The sequence below is a fragment of the Mustelus asterias genome, unplaced genomic scaffold (genome assembly GCF_964213995.1).
Source record: "Mustelus asterias unplaced genomic scaffold, sMusAst1.hap1.1 HAP1_SCAFFOLD_3989, whole genome shotgun sequence".
Taxonomy (NCBI): domain Eukaryota; kingdom Metazoa; phylum Chordata; class Chondrichthyes; order Carcharhiniformes; family Triakidae; genus Mustelus; species Mustelus asterias.
The window spans coordinates 1-20000 of record NW_027593934.1 but is presented as its reverse complement, the minus strand read 5'-3'; the positions used below and the strand labels follow the sequence as shown (position 1 = coordinate 20000).

At 54.5% G+C, this 20000-nt stretch overlaps 1 protein-coding gene across 1 annotated transcript in view; it reads left to right on the top strand.

Moving 5' to 3' along the window:
- Positions 1–18489, top strand: part of LOC144490896 (lysine-specific demethylase 6B-like) — a gene marked incomplete at both ends in the record, with an annotated part of 20432 nt that extends 1943 nt beyond the window's left edge. The window contains 8 exons of the mRNA XM_078208582.1: positions 1228–1433; positions 4316–4386; positions 5016–5084; positions 7302–7450; positions 10245–10359; positions 12557–12744; positions 15888–16029; positions 18363–18489. Of these exons, the coding sequence (XP_078064708.1) occupies positions 1228–1433; positions 4316–4386; positions 5016–5084; positions 7302–7450; positions 10245–10359; positions 12557–12744; positions 15888–16029; positions 18363–18489 (1067 nt within the window). The remainder of the gene's footprint in view (positions 1–1227; positions 1434–4315; positions 4387–5015; positions 5085–7301; positions 7451–10244; positions 10360–12556; positions 12745–15887; positions 16030–18362) is intronic.
- Between the last annotated feature and the right edge of the window lie 1511 nt (positions 18490–20000).

The following is a 20000-nucleotide window of genomic DNA, read 5'->3' as shown; positions in this document are numbered from 1 at the left end:
CAAGTCTGTCCCGACTACAATCGGCAGATACCTGGGAACGCCGCCACCTGGAGGCTCCCCTCCGAGCCACTCACCATCCCGACTGGGAAATATATCGGCCGTTCCTTCTCTGTGGCTGGGGTCAAAATCCCAGAACTCCATCCCTAACAGCGCTGTGGGTGCACCTACACCACACGGGGACTGCAGCGGGTCCAAGATGGCGGCTCCTCCACCATCTCAAGGGGCAATTAGGGATGGGCAGGAAATGCTGGGCCCAGCCAGCAAGGCCCACATCCCTGTGAATTAATACAAGTGATAGTACGGTAGCACAGTGGTTAGCACTGCTGCCTCACAGCGCCAGGGACCCGGGTTCGATTCCCGGCTCGGGTCACTGTGTGGAGTTTGCACATTCTCCCCGTGTCTGCGTGGGTCTCCTCCGGGTGCTCCGGTTTCCTCCCACAGTCCAAAGATGTGCGGGTTAGGTTGATTGGCCGTGCTAAAATTGCCCCTTAGTGTCCTGGGATGCGTAGATTAGAGGGATTAGTGGGTAAAATATGTAGGGATATGGGGGTAGGGTCTGGGTGGGATTGTGGTCGGTGCAGACTCGATGGGCCGAATGGCCTCTTTCTGTGCTGTAGGGTTTCTGTGATTTCTATGAACCTGCCCATCTTTGAACAATAAGGGGCAATTTAGCACGGCCAATCAACCTAATCCGCACATCTTTGGAGTGTGGGAGGAAACCGGAACACCCGGAGGAAACCCGGAGGATAGATAGATTTTTGAACAGTGAAGGAATTAAGGGTTATGGTGAGCGGGCGGGTAAGTGGAGCTGAGTCCACAAAAAGATCAGCCATGATCTTATTGAATGGCGGGGCAGGCCCGAGGGGCCAGATGGCCCACTCCCGCTCCTAGTTCTTATGTTCTTTAAACCCACGCAGACACGGGGAGAACATGCAGACTCCGCACAGACAGTGACCCGAGGCCGGAATTGAACCCGGGTCCCTGGCGCTGTGAGGCAGCAGTGCCAACACACGGAGGGGGAGCTGGACGGACTTGGAAGGGGTGCGGGGGGGTTGGGTTTCAGAGATTGTGGGTTGACGGTGTTGTAAAAGGGGGACTGACAAGGCTAGGGAGGGCACTCTTGGGGTAATACTGCTGTGTGGGGATGGGGTTTCGGGTGGTCAGCTTTCCAGATCGGTTACAAATGGCTCTTTTTTTTGTTTTTGTCCCGTTCTCTCCGGCCGGCAGACCTGGGCCTGTTCTCAACAAAGACTCTGGTGGAGGCCAACGGTGAACACAGCGTGGAGGTCCGCACGCAGCTTCAGCAGCCCTCGGACGAGAACTGGGACCCCTCGGTGGGCAGTCAGACCTGGCCCTGTGAGAGCAGTCGCTCCCACACCACTATCGCCAAGTACGCCCAGTACCAGGCCTCATCCTTCCAGGAGTCCTTGCAGGTTAGCCCCCCCCGGCCCTCCATCTCCAACCTCTGACCCCTTCCCCCCCCCCAACCCAGGTCAAGGGTCAGGGCAAAGGACAAGATCCGACCAGCCTCTTCGATGTCACAATTTGCGCGGAAGCTTCCAGAACGGGGAGGTTATGAATTTAGAAGAACGAGGGGAGATACACAAGAAGATAAATTTAGTCTCCTTTTCTGAGGAAGGATAGCGCGATCGAGGTTTACAGCATGGAAACAGGCCCTTCGGCCCAACTTGTCCATGTTTAAAACCCCTAAGCCAGTCCCAATTGCCCGCATTTGGCCCATATCCCTCTATACCCATCGTACCCATGTAACTGTCCAAATGCTTTTTAAAAGACAAAATTGTACCCGCCTCTACTACTACCTCTGGCAGCTCGTTCCAGACACTCGCCACCCTCTGTGTGAAAAAATTGCCCCTCTGGACACTTTTGTATCTCTCTCCTCTCACCGTAAACCCTCTAGTTTTAGACTCCCCTACCTTTGGGAAAAGATATTGACTATCTAGCTGATCTGTGCCCCTCATTATTTTATAGACCTCTATAAGGTCACCCCTCAGCCTCCTACGCTCCAGAGAAAAAAGTCCCAGTCCATCCAGCCTCTCCTTATAACTCAATCCATCAAGTCCCGGTAGCACCCTAGTAAATCTTTTCTGCCCTCTTTCTAGTTTAATAATATCCTTTCTATAATAGGGTGACCAGAATTGCACACAGTATTCCAAGTGTGGCCTTACCAATGTCTTGTACAACTTCAACAAGACGTCCCAACTCCTGTAGTCAGTGTTCTTGCTCTGGAGGGAGTGCAGCGAAGGTTTACCAGGCTGATTCCGGGGATGGCGGGACTGATGTATGAGGAGAGATTGACTCGGTTAGGATTGTTCTTGCTGGAGTTCAGATGAATGAGGGGGAGGATCTCATAGAGACTTATAAAATTCTAACAGGACTAGACAGGGTAGATGCAGGGAGGATGTTCCCGATGGTGGGGGGAGTCCAGAACCAGGGGTCACAGTCTGAGGATTCGGGGTAGACCATTTAGGACGGAGGTGAGGAGACATTTCTTCACCCAAAGAGTGGTGAACCTGTGGAATTCATTCCCACAGGAAGTAGTTGATGCCAAAACATTGAATGTATTCAAGAGGCGGCTGGATATAGCACTTGGGGTGAATGGGATCAAAGGTTATGGGGGGAAAGCAGGATTAGGCTATTGAGTTGGATGATCAGCCATGATGGTGATGAATGGGGGAGCAGGCTCGAAGGGCCGAATGGCCTAATTCTGCTCCTAACCTTATGAACTTATCCAGAAAGACTGATCAAACGGGGCTCTTGTCTCCAGGAAAGAGAAGGCTGAGGGAGTGACCCGATCGAGGTAGTTAAAATTCTGAAGGGGTTTCGAGAGGGTCGATGTAGAGAAGGTGTTTCCACTTGTGGGGGAGACCAGAACCTGGGGCCATCGATATCCGATAATCGCGGATAAATATGATGGAGGAAATCAGGAGAAACTTCTTTACCCAGAGAGCGAGGAGAATGTGGGACTCGCTCCCACGGGGAGTCGGGGAGAATGTGGGACTCACACCCATGGGGAGTGGGGAGAATGTGGGACTCGCTCCCACGGGGAGTGGGGGAGAATGTGGGACTCGCGCCCATGGGGAGTGGGGAGAATGTGGGACTCGCTCCCACGGGGAGTGGGGGAGAATGTGGGACTCGCTCCCATGGGGAGTGGGGGAGAATATGGGACTCGCTCCCACGGGGAGTGGGGGAGAATGTGGGACTCGCTCCCACGGGGAGTGGGGAGAATGTGGGACTCGCTCCCACGGGGAGTGGGGGAGAATGTGGGACTCGCTCCCACGGGGAGTGGGGGAGAATGTGGGACTCACTCCCACGGGGAGTGGGGGAGAATGTGGGACACGTTCCCACGGGGAGTGGGGGAGAATGTGGGACACGTTCCCACGGGGGAGTGGGGAGAATGTGGGACTCAATCCCACAGGGAGTGGGGGAGAATGTGGGACTCGCTCCCACGGGGAGTGGGGGAGAATGTGGGACTCGCTCCCACGGGGAGTGGGGAGAATGTGGGACTCGCTCCCACGGGGAGTGGGGGAGAATGTGGGACTCGCTCCCACGGGGAGTGGGGGAGAATGTGGGACTCTCTCCCATGGGGAGTAGGGAGAGTGTGCGACTCGCTCCCACAGGGAGTGGGGGAGAATGTGGGACTCGCTCCCATGGGGAGTCGGGGAGAATGTGGGACTCTCTCCTACGGAGGAGTGGGGAGAATGTGGGACTCGCTCCCATGGGGAGTAGGGAGAGTGTGCGACTCGCTCCCATGGGGAGTGGGGAGAATGTGGGACTTGCTCCCATGGGGAGTGGGGAGAATGTGGGACTCGCTCCCATGGGGAGTGGGGAGAATGTGGGGTTCGCTCCTGACTGTCCCCATCAAACGAAGAGAGAGCGAGTGAGAGCGAGAGGGGGAGAAAGAGAGGGAGAGAGAGCGAGAGGGACAGAGAGGGAGAGAGAGCGAGAGGGACAGAAAGAGGGAGAGAGCGAGAGGGAGAGAAAGAGAGAGAGAGAGAGCGAGAGGCACAGAGAGCGAGAGTGAGAGACAGAGAGAGAGAGGGAGGGAAAGAGAGCGAGAGGGAGAGACAGAGAGAGAGCAAGGGAGAGAGAGAGAGGGAGAGAGAAAGAGCGAGCAAGCGAAAGGGAGAGAGAAGGAGAGGAGATGTGGAGAGGTCCACGGAGGGAATTCCAGAGCTGAGGCAGCTGAAGGCACGGCCGCCAATGGGGGAGCGATGGGAATGGGGGGAGAGGCTCGAAAGGCCTGTATTGGAGAGGGGCAGAGTGTTGACGGCTGTTTTTTGCTGTTTGCTGACAGGAAGATAAGGAGAGTGACGAGGAGGAAGCAGAGGCGGAGACACCTGTGGAAATCCCCGAGACAGTTAACAGGTATGTACGGACCCCGGGGCGGACAGCTCACTGTGCCCGGCGGGGCTGGGGAGGGGGCTTTGACTGTGCCCGGCGGGGCTGGGGGAGGGGGCTTTGACTGGGCCCGGCGGGGCTGGGGGAGGAGGCTTTGACTGGGCTCGGCGGGGCTGGGGGAGGGGGCTTTGACTGGGGGAGGGGGCTTTGACTGGGCCCGGCGGGGCTGGGGGAGGAGGCTTTGACTGGGCCCGGCGGGGCTGGGGGAGGGGGCTTTGACTGGGCCCGGCGGGGCTGGGGGAGGGGGCTTTGACTGGGGGAGGGGGCTTTGACTGGGCCCGGCGGGGCTGGGGGAGGGGGCTTTGACTGGGCCCGGCGGGGCTGGGGGAGGGGGCTTTGACTGGGGGAGGGGGCTTTGACTGGGCCCGGCGGGGCTGGGGGAGGAGGCTTTGACTGGGCCCGGCGGGGCTGGGGGAGGAGGCTTTGACTGGGCCCGGCGGGGCTGGGGGAGGGGGCTTTGACTGGGGGAGGGGGCTTTGACTGGGCCCGGCGGGGCTGGGGGAGGGGGCTTTGACTGGGGGAGGGGGCTTTAGCTGGGGGAGGGAACAGTAAAACGGGGCTTTATCCATCTCTCTCTCTCTGTCTCTCCTTACCAGGAACGGACAGAAGATACCACTCAAGGTGATCAAGTTTGGAACCAACATCGATCTCTCCGACCCCAAACTGTGAGTGAAACCCCCAACAGCTCCGATCCCCACGGTGTGTCGGGTCTGAGTGTGAGATCAGAGAAAGATAGGAGGAGGCCATTCGGCCCTTCCAGCCTGCTGCCCCATTCATCACCATCATGGCTGATCATCCAACTCAATAGCCTAATCCTGCTTTCCCCCCATAACCTTTGATCCCATTCGCCCCAAGTGCTATATCCAGCCGCCTCTTGAATACATTCAATGTTTTGGCATCAACTACTTCCTGTGGGAATGAATTCCACAGGCTCACCGGGTGAAGAAATGTCTCCTCATCTCCGTCCTAAATGGTCTCCCCCGAATCCTCAGACTGTGACCCCTGGTTCTGGACTCCCCCCACCATCGGGAACATCCTCCCTGCATCTACCCTGTCTAGTCCTGTTAGAATTTTATAAGTCTCTATGAGATTCCCCCTCATTCGTCTGAACTCCAGTGAAAACAATCCTAACCTGGTCAATCTCTCCTCACACATCAGTCCCGCCATCCCCGGAATCAGCCTGGTAAACCTTCGCTGCACTCCCTCCAGAGCAAGAACATCCTTCCTCAGAAAAGGAGACCAAAACTGCACACAATACTCCAGGTGTGGCCTCACCAAGGCCCTGTATAATTGCAACAACACATCGCTGCTCCTGTACTCGGAACCTCTCGCAATGAAGGCCAACATACCATTTGCCTTCTTTACCGCCTGCTGCACCTGCATGCTATACCTGTAAGGGGGGTGGGGAGGGGGAGGTAACGCAGATTGTGATGCCACACCCAGTCAATTAGCCAGAGGCAGAATGTACCGCTCTCCGTACTGGTTTCCTCAGTGACAGACCGGCAAAGCATTTCCCCGGGAGCAGGGGTGGGGTGTGCCGGGAGTGGGATGTGCGACGGATGGGCTGGGATCAGGAACGGTGCTGAAACTAGCCCTCACTCTGATTCTGTCAGAGTGACTTGGGGCAGGTCACAGAATCAAACACAAGTTGTGTTAAAAATCCACTGTCCCCCATCAAACACTCCCAGGACAGGTACAGCACGGGGTTTGATACAGAGTAAAGCTCCCTCTACACTGTCCCCATCAAACACCCCCAGGACAGGTACAGCATGGGGTTAGATACAGAGTAAAGCTCCCTCTACACTGTCCCCCCATCAAACACTCCCAGGGCAGGTACAGCACGGGGTTAGATACAGAGTAAAGCTCCCTCTACACTGTCCCCCATCAAACACTCCCAGGACAGGGACAGCACGGGGTTAGATACAGAGTAAAGCTCCCTCTACACTGTCCCCCATCAAACACTCCCAGGACAGGGACAGCACGGGGTTAGATACAGAGTAAAGCTCCCTCTACACTGTCCCCATCAAACACTCCCAGGTCAGGTACAGCATGGGGTTAGATACAGAGTAAAGCTCCCTCTACACTGTCCCCCACTAAACACTCCCAGGACAGGTACAGAACGGGGTTAGATGCAGAGTAAAGCTCCCTCTACACTGTCCCCCATCAAACACTCCCAGGACAGGGACAGCATGGGGTTAGATACAGAGTAAAGCTCCCTCTACACTGTCCCCCATCAAACACTCCCAGGACAGGTACAACACGGGGTTAGATACAGAGTAAAGCTCCCTCTACACTGTCCCCATCAAAAACTCCCAGGACAGGTACAGCATGGGGTTAGATACAGAGTAAAGCTCCCTCTACACTGTCCCCATCAAACACTCCCAGGACAGGTACAGCATGGGGTTAGATGCAGAGTAAAGCTCCCTCTACACTGTCCCCCATCAAACACTCCCAGGACAGGTACAGCACGGGTTCAGATACAGAGTAAAGCTCCCTCTACACTGTCCCCCATCAAACACTCCCAGGACAGGTACAGCATGGGGTTAGATACAGAGTAAAGCTCCCTCTACACTGTCCCCCATCAAACACTCCCAGGACAGGTACAGCACGGGGTTAGATACAGAGTAAAGCTCCCTCTACACTGTCCCCATCAAACACTCCCAGGACAGGTACAGCACGGGGTTAGATACAGAGTAAAGCTCCCTCTGCACTGTCCCCCATCAAACACTCCCAGGACATGTACAGCACGGGGTTAGATACAGAGTAAAGCTCCCTCTACGTTGCTGTCGTGGCCCAGTTCAGGAGTGGGATTGTAAGTTCTGTGATGACGGCACTGACGCATTGCTCTCCCTCTCCCTCTCCCTCTCTCTCTCTCTCTCCAGCTGGAAGCCGCAGTTACAGGAGTTGCTCAAACTACCGGCCTTCATGCGTGTTTCATCGAATGGGAACATGCTAAGCCACGTGGGACACACCATCTATGGCATGAACACGGTGCAGTTATACATGAAAGTACCCGGAAGCCGGACACCTGGTAAGTCCCTCCCCCTGACCTCTTCCCCCCCCCAACTCAAATCTCTTCCAGTTCATTCAGGAAGTAACAAGCAGGGTAGATAAAGGAGAACCAGTAGACGTAATGTATATTGGATAAGATGCCGCATAGGGTGTCAGCATAGAAGGTGTGAACCCCTTATATTGGAGCCCTTAAGGGGGCAGTTATCATCGAATCCCTACAGGAAAAAGGAGGCCATTTGGCCCATCGAGTTTAAACTGACCACAATCCCACCCAGCCCCTATCCCCGTAACCCCACGTATTTACCCTAGCTAGTCCGTCTGACACTAAGGGGCAATTTAGCATTGCCAATCCACCTAACCTACACATCTTTGGACACTAAGGGGCAATTTAGCATGGCCAATCCACCTAACCTGCACATCTTTGGACACTAAGGGGCAATTTAGCACGGCCAATCCCCCTAACCTGCACATCTTTGGACACTAAGGGGCAATTTAGCACGGCCAATCCACCTAACCTACACATCTTTGGACACTAAGGGACAATTTAGCATGGCCAATCCACCTAACCCGTACATCTTTAGACACTAAGGGGCAATTTAGCACGGCCAATCCCCCTAACCTACACATCTTTAGACACTAAGGGGCAATTTAGCACGGCCAATCCCCCTAACCTGCACATCTTTGGACACTAAGGGACAATTTAGCATGGCCAATCCACCTAACCCGTACATCTTTAGACACTAAGGGGCAATTTAGCACGGCCAATCCACCTAACCTACACATCTTTGGACACTAAGGGACAATTTAGCATGGCCAATCCACCTAACCCGTACATCTTTAGACACTAAGGGGCAATTTAGCACGGCCAATCCCCCTAACCTACACATCTTTAGACACTAAGGGACAATTTAGCACGGCCAATCCACCTAACCTACACATCTTTAGACACTAAGGGGCAATTTAGCACGGCCAATCCCCCTAACCTGCACATCTTTGGACACTAAGGGGCAATTTAGCACGGCCAATCCCCCTAACCTGCACATCTTTGGACACTAAGGGACAATTTAGCACGGCCAATCCACCTAACCTGCACATCTTTAGACACTAAGGGGCAATTTAGCATGGCCAATCCACCTAACCCGCACATCTTTAGACACTAAGGGGCAATTTAGCACGGCCAATCCACCTAACCCGCACATCTTTGGTCACTAAGGGGCAATTTAGCACGGCCAATCCACGTAACCTGCACATCTTTGGACTGTGGGAGGAAACCGGAGCACCCGGAGGAAACCCACGCAGACACGGGGAGAACGTGCAGACTCCACACAGACAGTGACCCCCAAGCCGGGAATCGAACCCGTGTCCCTGGCGCTGTGAAGCAGCAGCGACATCCCGCTGTGCCACCGTGCCGCCCTGTTAGTGATGGGCAATGTAAAATCGGGCCTGACCAGCGGTGCCCACATCTCTTGAAGGAAGTATTTAAACATTGGAGCTCGTTCTGAGCCTGGGTTGGAGGAATGGCTTGATTAACGGGGAGTAGAGTCGGGCAAACTCTAACTGGTGCCAAATGGGTCAATGTCGGGACCTCAACGATTCCCAATCGGTATCAACGACTCGGCTGAAGGCACCAGCGACTGTGGTGGAGCCAAATCTGCTGAAGGCAGGAAGGGAAGTTGTGAGGAGAACACAGAGTCTGCAAAGAGATGCAGGCAGGTCCTGTGAGTGGGGAAAAGATTCGATTCGATTTGATTTATTATTGTCACCTGTATTGGCATACAGTGAGAGTTTAAAGTTTTAAAGTTTATTTATTCGTGTCACAAGCCGGCTTACATTAACACTGCAATGAAGTTACTGTGAAAATCCCCTGGTCGCCACACTCCGGCGCCTGTTCGGGTAACACTGAGGGAGAATTTAGCACGGCCAATGCACCCTAACCAGCACGTCTTTCGGAGTGTGGGAGGGAACCAATTTTGATTTGATTTATTATTGTCACATGTATCGGGATACACTGAAAAGTATTGTTTCTTGCGCGCTATACAGGCAAAGCATACCGTTCATAGAGTACATAGGGGAGAAGGATTTGATTTATTATTGTCACATGTATTGGGATACAGTGAAAAGTATTGTTTCTTGTGTGCTGTACAGACAAAGCATACCGTTCATAGAGAAGGAAAGGAGAGAGTGCAGAATGTAGTGTTACAGTCATAGCTCGGGTGTAGAGAAAGATCAACTTGTTACGAGGTAGGTCCATTCAAAAGTCTGACGGCAGCAGGGAAGAAGCTGTTCTTGAGTCGGTCGGTACGTGACCTCAGACTTTTGTATCTTTTTCCCGACGGGAGAAGGTGGAAGAGAGAATGTCCGGGGTGCGTGGGGTCCTTGATTATGCCGGCTGCTTTTCCCCGAGGCAGCGGGAAGTGTAGACAGAGTCAATGGATGGGAGGCTGGTTTGCGTGATGGATTGGGCTACATTCACGACCTTTTGTAGTTCCTTGCGGTCTTGGGCAGAGCAGGAGCCCAGACCAAGCTGTGATACAACCAGAAAGAATGCTTTCTATGGTGCATCTGTAAAAGTTGGTGAGAGTCGTAGCTGACATGCCAAATTTCCTTAGCCTCCTGAGAAAGTAGAGGCGTTGGTGGGGCTTCCTTGACGACAGTATATCGCCATGGTTTTGGGAGCTTGCTCTGCACATTGCTTTCCTGCATTAAGATTAGAGTTTTGATTGGCTGGAGGTGATGGAAGGTTCCGGTTAGACGTTGTTTCAATCTGTGTCACTCTGTGTCTTCCCGCCACCCACCCTCTCCCCACCCCACAGGACATCAGGAAAACAACAATTTCTGTTCGGTCAACATCAACATTGGACCCGGAGACTGCGAATGGTTTGCCGTGCCCGAGGCTTACTGGGAAATGATCAGTGAGTTTTGTGACAGGTGAGAGTGAATCCCGCTCTGTCAACGGGAAACCGGATATTATATTCTCCGGAGTTCGGAAGAGTGAGAGGGGGGATCGCATAGCAACTTATAAAACTATAGGGATGTTTTGCTGCAATTGTACAGGGCGTTGGTGAGGCCACACCTGGAGTATTGTGTGCAGTTTTGGTCTCCTTATCTGAGGAAGGATGTCCTTGCTATAGAGAGAGCACAGCGAAGGTTTACCAGGCTGATTCCTGGGATGGCAGGTCTGTCATATGAGGAGAGACTAAGTGGGTTAGGATTATATTCACTGGAGTTTAGAAGAGTGAGAGGGGATCGCATAGCAACTTATAAAATTCTAACAGGGTTGGACAGGGTAGATTCAGAAAGAATGTTCCCGATGGTGGGGGGAGTCCAGAACTAGGGGGGTTATAGTTTGAGGATAAGGGGGTAAACCTTTTAGAACTGAGGTGAGGAGAAATTTCTTCACCCAGAGGGTGGTGAATGTGTGGAATTCACTCCCACAGAAAGTAGTTGAGGTCAAAACGTTGTGTGATTTCGAGAAGAAATTAGATATCGCTCCTGGGGCTAAAGGGATCGAGGTTAGGTGGATTGGCCATGCTAAATTAGGTCAGGGGGATTGGCAGGTTAATGCGTGGGGTTATGGGGGATAGGGCCTGGGTGGGATTGTTGACGGTGCAGATTCGATGGGCCTTCTGCACTGTAGGGATTCTGTGATTCCATGATATGGGAGACAGGGGGATCAGGATATAGAATTCGATGATCAGCCATGATCAAAATGAATGGCGGAGCAGGCTTGAAGGGCCGAATGGCCTCCTCCTGTTCTCGTGTCGATGAAACATCTTAAGGGCCAGCGCCCTCATTGAGGGTGGAGCTTTGGAGTCCTTGGGCCGCAGAATGAGGCCTTTCAGCCCATTGAGTCAATGCTAGCTCTCTGCAGAGCAATCCTGTCAGTCCCACTTCCCCCACGGTCTATCCCCGGATCTCTGAGAGTCTATTCCTCTCGATCGTCCATACGATTTCCCATTGAAAACCTTCATTGTCTCCACCTCCACAGGGCAGCGGGTTCCAGCTCATGGCCGCTCGCTGGGGGGTTGGTTCATTCGCTCACCCCAACCGCCCCCTATCTCTTATCCAGAACCTTCAAACCGCTGTGACACCCAGTCCGTGCACCGTCAGCCAATGGGAATAGCTTTCCTTGTCCACCTTATCCAATCACGTCATAATCTTGTCTACCTCAATCACGTCACCCACCCACCCCCAATCACCTTCACTCCCAGGGGAACAACCACAGCTTCCCAATCCCGAACCTTCCAGCTAAAAGTGCCGCACTGTCAGAGGGTCAGTGATGAGGGAGTGCCGCACTGTCAGAGGGTCAGTGCTGAGGGAGTGCCGCACTGTCAGAGGGTCAGTGCTGAGGGAGTGCCGCTCTGTCAGAGGGTCAGTACTGAGGGAGTGCCGCACTGTCAGAGGGTCAGTGCTGAGGGAGTGCCGCACTGTCAGAGGGTCAGTACTGAGGGAGTGCCGCACTGTCAGAGAGTCAGTACTGAGGGAGTGCCGCACTGTCAGAGGGTCAGTGCTGAGGGAGTGCCGCACTGTCAGAGGGTCAGTGCTGAGGGAGTGCCGCACTGTCAGAGGGTCAGTGCTGAGGGAGTGCCGCTCTGTCAGAGGGTCAGTACTGAGGGAGTGCCGCACTGTCAGAGGGTCAGTGCTGAGGGAGTGTCGCACTGTCAGAGGGTCAGTGCTGAGGGAGTGCCGCACTGTCAGAGGGTCAGTGCTGAGCGAGTGCCGCACTGTCAGAGGGTCAGTGCTGAGGGAGTGCCGCACTGTCAGAGGGTCAGTGCTGAGGGAGTGCTGCACTGTCAGAGGGTCAGTGCTGAGGGAGTGCCGCATTGTCAGAGGGTCAGTGCTGAGGGAGTGCCGCACTGTCAGAGGGTCAGTACTGAGGGAGTGCCGCACTGTCAGAGGGTCAGTACTGAGGGAGTGCCGCACTGTCAGAGGGTCAGTGCTGAGGGAGTGCCGCACTGTCAGAGGGTCAGTGCTGAGGGAGTGCCGCACTGTCAGAGGGTCAGTGCTGAGGGAGTGCCGCACTGTCGGAGGGTCAGTGCTGAGGGAGTGCCGCTCTGTCAGTGAAGCGCATTGCAGTATGCGGAATGGTATAAATGGATGTTGCTTGTTCTCCCCTCTGCTCCAGCCACGGAGTCGACTATCTGACGGGTTCCTGGTGGCCAGTCCTCGAAGATTTGTATGCGTCTAAGATCCCGGTGTACAGATTTATTCAGCGGCCGGGGGACCTGGTGTGGATCAATGCCGGGACTGTGCACTGGGTACAGGCTACAGGATGGTGTAATAATATCGCCTGGAATGTCGGCCCCTTAACTGGTTAGTGTCTGCGGCGGGGAACGAAGGAGGGAGCTTTACTCTGTATCTAACCCCGTGCTGTACCTGTCCTGGGGGGGGTTGATGGGGACAGTGTAGAGGGAGCTTTACTCTGTATCTTACCCCGTGCTGTACCTGTCCTGGGAGTGTTTGATGGGGACAGTGTAGAGGGAGCTTTACTCTGTATCTAACCCCATGCTGTACCTGTCCTGGGAGTGTTTGATGGGGGACAGTGTAGAGGGAGCTTTACTCTGTATCTAACCCCGTGCTGTACCTGCCCTGGGAGTGTTTGATGGGGACAGTGTAGAGGGAGCTTTACTCTGTATCTAACCCCGTGCTGTACCTGTCCTGGGAGTGTTTGATGGGGACAGTGTAGAGGGAGCTTTACTCTGTATCTAACACTGTGCTGTACCTGTCCTGGGAGTGTTTGATGGGGGGACAGTGTAGAGGGAGCTTTACTCTGTATCTAACCCCATGCTGTACCTGTCCTGGGAGTGTTTGATGGGGGACAGTGTAGAGGGAGCTTTACTCTGTATCTAACCCCGTGCTGTACCTGTCCTGGGAGTGTTTGATGGGGGACAGTGTAGAGGGAGCTTTACTCTGTATCTAACCCCGTGCTGTACCTGTCCTGGGAGTGTTTGATGGGGGTCAGTGTAGAAGGAGCTTTACCCTGTATCTAACCCCGTGCTGTACCTGTCCTGGGAGTGTTTGATGGGGACAGATGTAGAGGGAGCTTTACTCTGTATCTAACCCCGTGCTGTACCTGTCCTGGGAGTGTTTGATGGGGACTGTATAGAGGGATCTTTACTCTGTATCTAACCCCGTGCTGTACCTGTCCTGGGAGTGTTTGATGGGGGACAGTGTAGAGGGAGATTTACTCTGTATCTAACCCCGTGCTGTACCTGTCCTGGGAGTGTTTGATGGGGGACAGTGTAGAGGGAGCTTTACTCTGTATCTAACCCTGTGCTGTACCTGTCCTGGGGGGGGTTGATGGGGACAGTGTAGAGGGAGCTTTACTCTGTATCTAACCCCGTGCTGTACCTGTCCTGGGAGTGTTTGATGGGGGACAGTGTAGAGGGAGCTTTACTCTTTATCGAACCCCGTGCTGTTCCTGTCCTGGGAGTGTTTGATGGGGGACAGTGTAGAGGGAGCTTTACTCTGTATCTAACCCCATGCTGTACCTGTCCTGGGAGTGTTTGATGGGGGACAGTGTAGAGGGAGCTTTACTCTGTATCTAACCCCGTGCTGTTCCTGTCCTGGGAGTGTTTGATGGGGGACAGTGTAGAGGGAGCTTTACTCTGTATCTAACCCCGTGCTGTACCTGCCCTGGGAGTGTTTGATGGGGACAGTGTAGAGGGAGCTTTACTCTGTATCTAACACTGTGCTGTACCTGTCCTGGGAGTGTTTGATGGGGGGACAGTGTAGAGGGAGCTTTACTCTGTATCTAACCCCATGCTGTACCTGTCCTGGGAGTGTTTGATGGGGGACAGTGTAGAGGGAGCTTTACTCTGTATCTAACCCCGTGCTGTACCTGTCCTGGGAGTGTTTGATGGGGGACAGTGTAGAGGGAGCTTTACTCTGTATCTAACCCCGTGCTGTACCTGTCCTGGGAGTGTTTGATGGGGGTCAGTGTAGAAGGAGCTTTACCCTGTATCTAACCCCGTGCTGTACCTGTCCTGGGAGTGTTTGATGGGGACAGATGTAGAGGGAGCTTTACTCTGTATCTAACCCCGTGCTGTACCTGTCCTGGGAGTGTTTGATGGGGACTGTATAGAGGGATCTTTACTCTGTATCTAACCCCGTGCTGTACCTGTCCTGGGAGTGTTTGATGGGGGACAGTGTAGAGGGAGATTTACTCTGTATCTAACCCCGTGCTGTACCTGTCCTGGGAGTGTTTGATGGGGACAGTGTAGAGGGAGCTTTACTCTGTATCTAACCCCGTGCTGTACCTGTCCTGGGAGTGTTTGATGGGGGACAGTGTAGAGGGAGCTTTACTCTGTATCTAACCCCGTGCTGTACCTGTCCTGGGAGTGTTTGATGGGGACAGTGTAGAGGGAGCTTTACTCTGTATCTAACCCCGTGCTGTACCTGTCCTGTGAGTGTTTGATGGGGACAGTGTCGAGGGAGCTTTACTCTGTATCTAACCCCGTGCTGTCCCTGTCCTGGGAGTGTTTGATGGGGGACAGTGTAGAGGGAGCTTTACTCTGTATCTAACCCCGTGCTGTACCTGTCCTGGGAGTGTTTGATGGGGACAGTGTAGAGGGAGCTTTACTCTGTATCTAACCCCGTGCTGTACCTGTCCTGGGAGTGTTTGATAGGGACAGTGTAGAGGGAGCTTTACTCTGTATCTAACCCCGTGCTGTACCTGTCCTGGGAGTGTTTGATGGGGACAGTGTAGAGGGAGCTTTACTCTGTATCTAACCCCGTGCTGTACCTGTCCTGGGAGTGTTTGATGGGGACAGTGCAGAGGGAGCTTTACTCTGTATCTAACCCCGTGCTGTACCTGTCCTGGGAGTGTTTGATGGGGGACAGTGTAGAGGGAGCTTTACTCTGTATCTAACCCCGTGCTGTACCTGTCCTGGGAGTGTTTGATGGGGGACAGTGTAGAGGGAGCTTTACTCTGTATCTAACCCCGTGCTGTACCTGTCCTGGGAGTGTTTGATGGGGGACAGTGTAGAGGGAGCTTTACTCTGTATCTAACCCCGTGCTGTACCTGTCCTGGGAGTGTTTGATGGGGACAGTGCGGTCATTCATAAATGGGAATAGTTGAGTGGGGGGGGGTGGGTGTTGATTATCCATGAGTTTCACCCACCCCCGTGCTGCCTCATTCGCCTATGTCTCACTCCTGTCAGTGACGTGCTGTTGTTTCCCAGTCTGTGCTGTGTTAACTCACATTAATCTGGCTGAGACTGGATGCTCAGTGTCGGGGGGAGAATGTATCCTTCCTAATCATTCCCCCAAACACGCAACAGGTCAGCTGTCCACAGGGCGGGGGGAGGGATCTCCCAGTGATGTAGAAGCCAGTGAGTGTGAGTGTGTGTGAAGGGTGGTGTGTGTGTGTGAGAGTGTGAGTGTGAGTGTGAGTGTGTGAAGGGTGGTGTGTGTGCCGACCCTCACCCCCCCTCTCTCTCTCTGTCCCCCTGCAGCGTATCAATACCAACTGGCTCTGGAACGCTATGAGTGGAACAAAGTGAAAAATGTTAAGTCGATCGTTCCCATGATCCACGTGACGTGGAACGCGGCTCGCACTGTTAAAGTCACGGATCCCGACTTGTACAGAATGATCAAGTAAGCGACGTCTCCCTCCCCCCTCCACAAGCCCCTCAAAACCCTCGCGTCCCCTCCCACTCTCTCACACACTCCATATCTCTCTCTCTCCATCTCCCCCTCACTCTGCCTCCCTCTCTCTCTTCCTCTCTCTTCCTCTCTCTTCCTCTCTCTTCCTCTCTCTGTCTCTCTCTCCCCCCCCGTCTCTCTGTCTCTGTCTCTGTCTCTCTCTCGCTCTCTCTCTCTGTCTCTCTCTCTCTCTCTCTCTCTGTCTCTCTCTTCCTCTGTCTCTCTCTGTCTCTCTCTGTCTCTCTCTGTCTCTCTCTGTCTCTCTCTGCCTCTCCCTGTCTCTCTCTGCCTCTCCCCCTCTCTCTGCCTCTCCCTCTCTCTCTGACTCTCCCCCTCTCTCTGACTCTCCCTCTCTCTCTGACTCTCCCTCTCTCTCTGACTCTCCCTCTCTCTCTCTGTCTCTCTCTCTGTCTCTCTCTCTGTCTCTCTCTCGCTCTCTCTCTCTCTCTCGCTCTCTCTCTCTGTCTCTCTCTCTCTCTCTCTCTGTCTCTCTCTTCCTCTGTCTCTCTCTCCCTCTCTCTGTCTCTCTCTGCCTCTCCCTGTCTCTCTCTGCCTCTCCCCCTCTCTCTGACTCTCCCTCTCTCTCTCTGACTCTCTCTCTGACTCTCCCTCTCTCTCTCTGACTCTCCCTCTCTCTCTGACTCTCCCTCTCTCTCTGACTCTCCCTCTCTCTCTGACTCTCTCTCTCTCTCTCTGACTCTCCCTCTCTCTCTGACTCTCCTTCTCTCTCTCTGACTCTCCCTCTCTCTCTGACTCTCCCTCTCTCTCTCTGACTCTCCCTCTCTCTCTCTGACTCTCTCTCTCTCTGACTCTCCCTCTCTCTCTGTCTCTCCCTCTCTCTCTGTCTCTCAGTCTCTCTCAGTCTCTCTCTGTCTCTGTGTCTCTCTCCCCCGCACTCCGTCCTCCTCTCTCTCTTTCCCCCACTCCATCCCTCCTCTGCTCTGTGTGACGCTCCTTCTCTCTAAGCTCCGTCCCGGTCAATCCTTTCTCTGTTCTGTTCACTGGATAATGATGTTGTGGAGTTGTTGTTTTTTCTGGAATCCTATCTTTCTCTGTTTCTGTGTGTGTGTCGAAGTGTTTAGATCCTCACTTTTCCCCTGGGAGTTGTGGTTGCCGTGACAACACTTTTGGAAAGTGGTCTGGGAGATGTGGGGTGGGATTTTCCAGCTGTGCTCGCCCCGAAACTGAAAAATCCCACCCAAGGTCAATGGACCTTTCCATACCCCCCACCCCCCCCACTACCCCTCCCCGCCCTCCCCTCTCCCCCGCCAGCTCCAATTCAACGTGATAGGTACAAGCCTGGTGGGCCGAAGGGCCTGTTTCTGTGCTGTATTGTTCTTTGTTCTTTGATTTGATTTATTATTGTTACATGTATTGGGATACAGTGAAAAGTATTGTTTCTTGCGCGCTGTACAGACAAAGCATACCGTTCATAGAGAAGGAAAGGAGAGGGTGCAGAATGTAGTGTTACAGTCATAGCTAGGGTGTAGAGAAAGATCAACTTAATGCGAGGTCGGTCCATTCAAAAGTCTGACAGCAGCAGGGAAGAAGCTGTTCCTGAGTCGGTCGGAACGTGACCTCAGACTTTTGTATCTTTTTCCCGACGGAAGAAGGTGGAAGAGAGAATGTCCGGGATGCGTGGGGTCCTTGATTATGCCGGCTGCTTTTCCCCGAGGCAGCGGGAAGTGTAGACAGAGTCAATGGATGGGAGGCTGGTTTGAGTGATGGATTGGGCTACATTCACAACCTTTTGTAGTTCCTTGCGGTCTTGGGCAGAGCAGGAGCCCCAGACCAAGCTGTGATACGACCAGAAAGAACGCTTTCTATGGGGAATCTGTAAAAGTTGGTGAGAGTCGTAGCGGACATGCCAAATTTCCTTAGTCTTCTGAGAAAGTAGGTGGGGCTTTCTTAACTATAGTGTCGGCATGGGGGGGACCAGGACAGGTTGTTGGTGATCTGGACACCTAAAAACTTGAAGCTCTCGACCATTTCTACTTCATCCCCATTGATGTAGACAGGGGCATGTTCTCCTTTACGCTTCCTGAAGCCGATGACAATCTCCTTCGTTTTGTTGACATTGAGGTAGAGATTATTGTCACCGCGCTGGTTCACCACTGCATGGTCCGCCCCGATTCCCGTGGGACGATAAAATTGACCCCGTTGAGTTGGGTGTTTTATCACTGGGCCCCGGTCCTGTGGTCAAGTCCTGGGGCCACGAGGTTGGTGGGGTGGGGAGATCAGGAGCTGGGCTCTCTCTCACCTTTGACCTCTGACCTCTCTTCCAGGTACTGCCTGATGACCTCACTGAAGCAATGCCAGCTGCTACGGGACTCGCTGACGAACAGCGGCAAGAAGATCATCTTTCAGAGTCGGGTGAAGGAGGAGCCAGCGTATTATTGTAACGAGTGTGAGGTACGTGGACAAGGGGGGGGTTCCCTTCAATCACTAATCCCTCCCCATCACCCCCGGCGCCATTCCTCGCCCCCCCCCCCCCCGTCCTCGCCCAAAGAGACCCAGGGTGAGGGGCGGGCAGGGGGCAGGGCAGGGGGCCTGCAGTTTCAGACACAGCATCCCCGGGGGGAGAGGCGAGGAGGAGGGTAGGGGATGGGAATCACAGAATCCCTACCGCGCAGAAGGAGGCCATTCGGCCCTGTGCGTCCATGCCGGCTCTCTGTGGGAGCATCTTATCCAGGCTCCCCGCTGTAACCCCCACACACTAATCCTGCGAATTCACCCAACCAGCGACACTAAGGGGAGAACGTGGAGACTCCGCACAGACGGTGACCCGAGGCCGGGAATCGAACCCGGGTCCCTGGCGCGGTGAGGCAGCGGCGCTAACCCACTGTGCCACCCTGAGATAAGGGAAGGTGAGATAGGGAGGGAGGGAGGGGGGATGGGAGGTGAAGAGGGGGGGTATCTGTACCCACAGCGGTCATTTGGGGCAAGTGTCCGAATGATGAGAGGTTCCAAGACTCTCCCGCGTGGCACTTTTAATCACATCACCCCGATTGTACTGACCTCTGATTCTCTCTCCCCCCACTCTCTCTCTCCCCCCACTCTCTCTCTCCCCCCACTCTCTCTCTCCCCCCACTCTCTCTCTCCCCACTCTCTCTCTCCCCCACTCTCTCTCTCCCCCCACTCTCTCTCTCCCCCCACTCTCTCTCTCCCCCGACTCTCTCTCTCCCCCGACTCTCTCTCCCGACTCTCTCTCTCCCCCGACTCTCTCTCTCCCCCGACTCTCTCTCTCCCCCGACTCTCTCTCTCCCCCCACTCTCTCTCTCCCCCGACTCTCTCTCTCCCCCGACTCTCTCTCTCCCCCGACTCTCTCTCTCCCCCGACTCTCTCTCTCCCCCGACTCTCTCTCTCCCCCGACTCTCTCTCTCCCCCGACTCTCTCTCTCCCCCGACTCTCTCTCTCCCCCGACTCTCTCTCTCCCCCGACTCTCTCTCTCCCCCGACTCTCTCTCTCCCCCGACTCTCTCTCTCCCCCGACTCTCTCTCTCCCCCGACTCTCTCTCTCCCCCGACTCTCTCTTCCCCCGACTCTCTCTCTCCCCCGACTCTCTCTCTCCCCCGACTCTCTCTCTCCCCCGACTCTCTCTCTCCCCCGACTCTCTCCCCCGACTCTCTCTCTCCCCCGACTCTCTCTCGCCCCGACTCTCTCTCTCCCCCTCTCTCTCTCTCTCCCCCGACTCTCTCTCTCCCCCGACTCTCTCTCTCCCCCGACTCTCTCTCTCCCCCGACTCTCTCTCTCCCCCGACTCTCTCTCTCCCCCGACTCTCTCTCTCCCCCGACTCTCTCTCTCCCCCGACTCTCTCTCTCCCCCGACTCTCTCTCTCCCCCGACTCTCTCTCGCCCCGACTCTCTCTCTCCCCCCTCTCTCTCTCTCTCCCCCCTCTCTCTCTCTCTCCCCCGACTCTCTCTC